The sequence below is a fragment of the Antrostomus carolinensis genome, unplaced genomic scaffold (assembly GCF_000700745.2).
Source record: "Antrostomus carolinensis isolate BGI_N321 unplaced genomic scaffold, ASM70074v2 scaffold20847, whole genome shotgun sequence".
NCBI classification, from domain to species: Eukaryota; Metazoa; Chordata; class Aves; order Caprimulgiformes; family Caprimulgidae; genus Antrostomus; species Antrostomus carolinensis.
Window position 1 is genome coordinate 1 of NW_010329741.1, and position 7,566 is coordinate 7,566.

The following is a 7,566-nucleotide window of genomic DNA, read 5'->3' on the forward strand; positions in this document are numbered from 1 at the left end:
TAAGGGGTGAAATGTCCGGCTCGTTGTGCAGCCCTGACAGGGGGAAAGAAACCTCGCTTTTTTGTCCTTGTTCTTTGAACAGCCGGGTGATGATTCCCGCCGGTTCCATGTGGGAATGAGAGGTCACCGCCGAGGTTACCGCTTGAGCAGAGTGCATGCTGCTCCAGTGGGTCGCGTCCCAGCCTGGTTCCGCTCATGTTACACCAGTTTTTAAAACAACTTGAACTTTAAGCTACTTTTAAAACGCAGTGCTGTAAACTGCACCAGTTCAGACAAGGATCAGCAGAGTAGTTCAGATAGTAGAGACTTGGAGAATTTTTGCTGTGTTCTTTAACCAGATGTGACAAAATAGCGTCCCTGCTTCCAGGTGTTTGTAAAACACGAGTTTCTCGGATGTGAGCTGCTGTGTGATTGGAAACACAGTGTGATTTGAAACAGTCACTTAAAAATAACGCAGAACTTAGATTAAACTTTGCGATTGCCTAGTCCTTTGCTTGATGAGCTCATAAAAGTACTTCTGGGGGTTCTGTTGACCCATTAATATCAGAGTAGTGCTTTGCTATTTCATGCATGTTTAGCACATGTCTTAGATAACTCACTTTCAAGGGATTCCATCCAAAACAGATGTTCTAATCACTCTATATGTTGTCTTAAGTAACTTAATGCTTAAGCATGACTTAATGGTCTTTATCATTGTTTCTCCATTAATACAGAAGCTTTCTAAAATCCTTCAATAGAACTGACAAGAAATAACTAAATGAACTTTGTGTTTGTTTGTTTTGGGTTTTTTTTTATTTGCAGTGTGAAAAAAATGGAGATGTCAAGAAGAGAAAGTCAGATCAGGCAGATATCCCCGATAATCTTCGTCACGAAGCAGAAACCTGCTACCGGCTTACACTGCCTGAAGACTTCTATCAGTTTTGGAAGTTTTGTGAAGAACTAGATCCTGAGAAACCAAGTGGTAGGGTTTCAAATATTTTTTGCCTTTTCTAACTTTCTTTCTCAAAAACAGCCTGAAGGCAGGCAAGCTGGAGGTAGTCAGATGCATTCTAACGCTGCTTCAGTTTTCAGTTGAGATGCTGAATATTTACATGAGTGTGAACAAGAATACTGGAGATAATGACAAAAATGTCGGTACACTTTAAGCTTTCTAAAATACAATTACTTAAATCATGTAATACAGAGGGACTAACTATTGTCTGAATCTGCCTTTCTTGCATGTACATTTAAAATGTTTAGTATGGAACTGAAGTTTCCCGATATCAATCCAGGTTTCAGTTTCCCCAAATATATTATATAACAGAAGGTGGCATCTCCAGGTGCTCTAGAAATGACAGTTTCTTTTAGGATCATAGAATGGTTTGGGTTGGAAGGGACCTTTAAAGGTCATTTAGTCCAACCCCCTCTGCAATAAGCAGGGACATATTTAACTAGAGCAGGTTGCTCAGAGCCCTGTCCAACCTGACCTTGAATGGTTCCAAGGATGGGGCTTCTACCACCTCTCTGGGCAGCCTGTGCCAGTGTTTCACCACCCTCATCGCAAAAAAAAAATCATACTTATCTCTAGTCTAAATCTGCCCTCTTTTAGTTGAAAACCATTATCCCTTGTCCTGTCACTAGAGGCCCTGCTAAAAACTTTGTCCCCATCATTCTTATAGGCCCCCTTTAAGTATTGAAAGGCTGCAGTAAGGTCTCCCCGGAGCCTTCTCTTCTCCAGGCTGAACAGCCCCAACTCTATCAGCCTGTCCTCATAGAAGAGGTGCTCCAGCCCTCGGATCATTTTTGTGGCCTCCTCTGGACACGCTCCAACAGGTCCATGTCTTTCCTATGCTGAGGACTCCAGAACTGGACACAGTACTCCAGGTGTGGTCTCACGAGAGCAGACCAGAGGGGCAGAATCACCTCCCTTGACCTACTGGTTGCGCTTCTTTTGATGCAGCCCAGGATATGGTTGGCCTTCTGGGCTGCAAACACATGTTGCTAGCTTATATCCAGCCTTTCATCCACCAGTACCCTCATGTTCTTCTTGGCAGGGCTGCTCTCGATCCCTTCAGCTCCCAGCCTGTATTGGTAACTGGGGATTTCCCTGACCCAAGGTGCAGGACTTTGCACTTGGCCTTTTTGAACCTCATGAGGTTCCCATGGGGCCACTTTGCAAGTTTGTCCAGGTCCCTCTGGATGGCATCCTGTCCCTCAGGTGTGTCAACTGCACCACTCGCCTTGGTGTCATCGGCAAACTTGCTGAGGGTGCACTCAATCCCACTGTCCGTGTCACTGATGAAGATATTAAACAGTACTGGTCCCAGTACAGACTCCTGAGGGACACCACTCGTCACTGATCTCCATCTGGACATTGAGCAGTTGACCACTAGTTCTTAGTAGAATTGTAACAACCTAACTCTTGAATGAAAGCCATCTGAATTTAAAAGAGTATCTCAGCTTTCCTTGTCTGGTAAACAGAGTGTTTGACTCCTTGGATTTATAGAAGCTTTTGATACCTGAGTGACACAGGAACTTCTTGGTTTACACATATATCCACCAGAAAGTAAACCAGTTCATGCTGTGCTTTTCAGATGCACTTGTGTCAAGTGCTGGACTTAGGCTGGTTGGACCATATGATATCCTTGCTGGAAAACACAAAAAAGCAAAATCAACAGATGTGGACTTCAATCTTCATTGGAGATTCTTCTACGATCCTCCAGAATTCCAGACTATACTTGTCGGGGACAGCAAAACACAGTATCACATGGGGTATTTCAGGTATTTTGTTTTATATATGCTCGTACTGGACTGTAACTGTGTGTAGCTCTTTCTCCTCTGATTTCCCTGAGACAGGGTTTGAGAACTGCGCTATCGCCAAACAAGAATCTTTCTCTTCTGTAACAGAATATTAATACATGGGTTGATATCTTCTATTAAAAAAGATCAAAGATATTGGAGCTGAAGACTAGATTTAAGTATTAATCTACCTCCTCTGACCCTCCAGAGCACTTTCACTTATTAATCTTTGACTTTTGCCACGATAAGTAGAAGAAAAAGTCAAGCCTTACGAAACAGAGGGAATGTGTATTCTCTCTGCATGTATACAAGCTCCTTTCAAAGCCATGCTGTGAGATTTTGGGGCTTGACATCTAAGGGCATTTCTTGTTGGGTTTCTGGCAGAGATGGCAGCCTGGTGAGGAGGCAGATTAATTTTACTTTGAAATAGGAGAAATGGACACAGCTTGACTACTGGTGTGTACTTTTTCATAAACAGGGACGTGCCAGATGAGCTTCCAGTTTGGGTTGGTGCAAATGAAGCCAAGAAGGGCTGTGTGATTTCACAAGTTGGTGATAATGTCTTTGCCGCAGTCAAGTAAGGTTCATATTTACTTTTATTTATAAAAGAGTAGAAGAGAAACTATTAATTGGGAGATGTGATGTGGAATAATGCAGCTAACTAATGTATCTTTCTTTCTCAAGAAACCCTCACTTCTGCTCATGCTAGTGAATTTTAAGGTACTCTCAAAACCCTTAATAGGCTTCTTGAGAGTGTTTTCCTTTTACATGTAAAATAGCTAAGTGTTAATTATCTCATTCTTTAAAACTGTTGTCGGGGGTAGGCTCTATAGGGAAAAAAATGCCCACTGGGTGTGTTAAAATACTTCCTAAGGAAAAGGGCATCTCAAGCAGTGGTGAAGGAAATCTCAATATTGTACTAAATGACTAGCATCTAGCTCTTGTTCTTGCCTACATAAAAATACATATTTTTTATATATAATGAAAAACTGCAAGAAATAACGTTTCTATGGATATGTAATTCAGTATGATTTGTGAGGCTTTTACGTGGTCCTGCGTCATGAATGTAAACAACAGATTTCATGACCTGTCAGTTAAAAATGGAACGCTATCTCAGGACAGGCGTGCGTCAGTAAGTGAAAGCACACTGAAGAAAAGCTGCTGCAGAAGAACCCTTGTGTAGCACGGAGTTAAACGAGGACATCTGCTTTGAAAGCACCATGATGAAACTCATAAATATGTATTTATGTGCATGACTTGGATGACAAACAGTGTATGCGGCACTGAAGCAGCAAACTGAATTCTTAAGATAGAAAGAGGAGCAGCTACTGAGTTCATGGGAATCTTTAGCACCTGCAGATTGCATAAACTATATTGTAATGCAAACACAGATAGGAAATGCCAAAGTACTGTCTGTGCCAGTTTTCTTTCTCTTTCTTGTTGTTAAGAGGCTTGCATTCCCATGTCTGTGTGTATAAATAAACCCATGACTGCTAATCTTCATTACAAGATTTGGAGGTTTAGTGATTAGAAGGCTCTTCATTTGTTTTCTGTTAAGCTCTTTTAAGACATGTTTCTTCTGTTTGCAGATTATTTTTGTCAAAAAAACTTAAGGAAGAGACCGATAAAAAGAAAAATGCTATTTTGAAAGAAATAGATGAAAAACTAACAAGAACAGCAAAAGAACTGGGTTATTCTCTGGAACAAAAAACCATGAAGATGAAACAGAGAGATAAGAAAGTATGACTTTCCTGATCCACTGGAGAGAACTAAGTTCTGTTAAACTTTTTCATTTACTTGCCAGTTTCTTTTATTTTTCCTCTTTCTAGTCAGTAAAGATGCTTCATTTAGGAATTTCCAGAGGTAATCGGCTCTCTCTGTAGCACTTCAGGAGAGGGAAGATCAATACGAGTGTGTTCCAGATAATGGGATTAAATCAAAACACTTTACTGTTCTAAACCATAGCTTGGCACTGAATTAAAAGAAAAAAAGCCAATAACACAGTCTAAAAATGAAAACAAATGGGGAGCATTGGATAAAACTGCTTCAAAGTGAAGATTCATGTAAATACTTGGATTTACTGCAAACAGGAACATGAAGGATGATATGGAGTAGTAATAGAGGTTTTTTACGTACCTGTCAGAAACGTCATGGTAGGGGGTGACTAAACAAATGTAGTACAGTGCTACACAAGTGACTCCAAGAATTCCTAGATTTCACAGCTTGACTGAAATGGAGCTTCCAGTTATTTTAAGCTTCAGTACTTAATTGCTATATAATTTTAAACTAAGTAGATGTCCTGGAGCCTGGACACTATATTAGGTTTGCCCACCAGCAGTCAGGTGTTAATGTTGTTTTGTGAGGTGAGTGGGTTTATGTCACAGTACTGACTTACAGTGCTGTATCCAATTTCCTGTCTTTTTATTTAGGTGGTGACCAAAGCATTTCATGGAGCAGGCTTAGTTGTTCCTGTAGACAAAAATGATGTCGGATACAGAGAACTTCCTGAAACAAATGGTAAATACCTTGTTTACTGTATTCTTCTGCTTTATTTAAGTAAGCAACCTTCAGTCACATAGCTACTCTGCAAAAAACAAAATGCACTCATATTTCCTACTTGAAGAACATGAGTGGTGGGAGTAAAAGGCAGAAGTCCTAACCATCACACTTGAGCTCAAAGTTTTTTATTTAAGTGGACCAGATGAGAGTCAGTGAAACAAACATGCTGTATCTGAAATAATAATTTCTGAAGTTTAGATGACCTTCTCTCTTGCACTGGCACAGCCATGCAGGAAGTAGATCCAAAAAAACTGATCTACATTCAGGGATTTGTAGGTTTATTTCTTATCCCCCCTCTTCTCCCAGTGGTCTTCTAACCAGATTCAGTTCCTTGGTGCAAGTTCCCCACACAAATGCCCGTGTCTGTGTGGGGAACTGGGATGGATGGGCATGGGGCAAGAATGAGCAGCAAAGGAAAGGGGGAAGCTTTTTCACCAGCAGCTCAGGGTGTGCCCACTTAAGTCTTCATGTAAGTGTGACACTCAGGTATGTTTTTGCCACAAACTACTTCTGTGCAATATTAAATGTGTTTATTTAAATGTTTAAATATTTCTGCTTTTTATTTTTACAGCTAATCTTAAAAAAATCTGCAAGGCCATTGTTGATGCTCCTACTGATGATGAGAGACTGAAGGCCTTTGCACCCATTCAAGAAATGCTGACCTTTGTTCAGTTTGCTAACGATGAGTGTGACTATGGAATGGGATATGAACTGGGTATGGACCTGTTTTGCTATGGATCACATGTGAGTACCACAACAATCATACTTCACAAAATTACGTGTTATTTTATGCATGGACTGGGAATTGCTCTGTGTCATAGATCATGCCCATGTCTGTCACGTAATTATCTCTAGGAATTCTGAAAGTCTACAAGAATATTTTTAATTAATGAAGACTGTTAAAAAGTCACCCTTATAACACCATTTCATGTTGAATTTAAAATTGCTTGTGTGAAAGCACAGTCCCACAGTCCAGAAGCATTTAAGCACCATTTAACTGTTGTGACTGGATATGCATGAGACAATGAGTTGTCATTAGACTCCCAGAAATGCAGAGTCTGATCCAGATATACTGAACAGCTGTAGCCTCCTCTTCCCAGCTACCTGTACAGGCACCAGCACTCACATTCAACTGGATCAAGAAACAGGCTGATGTTTGTAGTGATCCCAGCTGAAAAAAACTGGAGCTAGGTCAGTTGCCTGCCTGTCCTGCCTGTATGGCTGTGCAAAAGACCTCCCACCAGTGTCCCATTCTGGTTCTGTGTTAACAACAAATATCATAAATAAGCTGATTGATTTAGTAGCACTTAATCACAAGTAAAGATGGCACTTAACACTTTTTGTTCTGTATTAGACGCTGCCCTGTTAATGAAAAGGGTTATTTATATCTGTGATAAATCTGTGGCTAGGAAATAACAGATAAAGAAGCTTCAATGTGAATGTAATATGAATGGATGGTCATAGAAACACCCATGCAAAACTGCTTTTTTTAGTAAAAGCAGTATTGGCTCAGGAGTGCTCCAAAGCATCATCTAGACAGAGGAAAATCTTGTGGTCCTAAATGCAGACCCAGAAAAGTTGCGGTAAACACTAGTTAAAACATTTAGTCACTGAAACTGAGGGAAAACTCACTGCTGTATCCTAATACCGTTAAATTACCAACATGGTTCTTGGACTTCCTGCCCTGCTTTCATAAGTTCCCTGCAGCATCTGAGAACGTGTTGCATTTTCCTCTGATACCCTGGTGATTTAGGACCCTTCCTTCAGTGACTCTGCTGCTTCAGCTGCTTAATTCTGTCCTACATCTGGAAGGGCAGTGAAGGAAAGTTACTTCCACTTGACTGAGTAGGTGGAGGTAACCCCCCATCTCTGCCCATGAGACTAACAACTCCTGCACTGAGTAATTATGTCTGCAGCACGGTGGCATGGCCCGATACCGACCTTATGCAGCGGTTTGAAACAGCCGTAATTTTGCAGCTGTTTTCTGAAAACAGAAACCTTCCTTCATTTTCTAGTTTAGTAAACAGGAAGGAAAAACAGCGGCTTCACACAACTGCCTCCGTGCCTTGGTCCCAGCATTTTTGCTTCTGTTGATGTGTAGAGCTGCTGCTTTCTGTTCTGCCCAGAGCTCTGCGTACGCAGCCAGAAGAAACGCTGACAGTTCAGCTCTCATAAAAGTACTTAAACCGCTTCCCTGTCCCAGGAGAGGTGATGGGCTTTCACGTAAAG

General features: G+C 41.1%; 1 protein-coding gene across 1 annotated transcript; it reads left to right on the top strand.

Annotated features, from left to right (window-relative positions):
- Window positions 1-82: 82 nt before the first annotated feature.
- On the top strand, window positions 83-6,081 carry HPF1 (histone PARylation factor 1; the record flags this gene model as incomplete). Its single annotated transcript, XM_010172694.1, has 7 exons — window positions 83-166; window positions 802-961; window positions 2,574-2,760; window positions 3,257-3,355; window positions 4,368-4,518; window positions 5,208-5,295; window positions 5,909-6,081. Coding segments are annotated over 7 exons (942 nt in total), but the record flags the coding sequence as incomplete, so codon positions are not given.
- Between the last annotated feature and the right edge of the window lie 1,485 nt (window positions 6,082-7,566).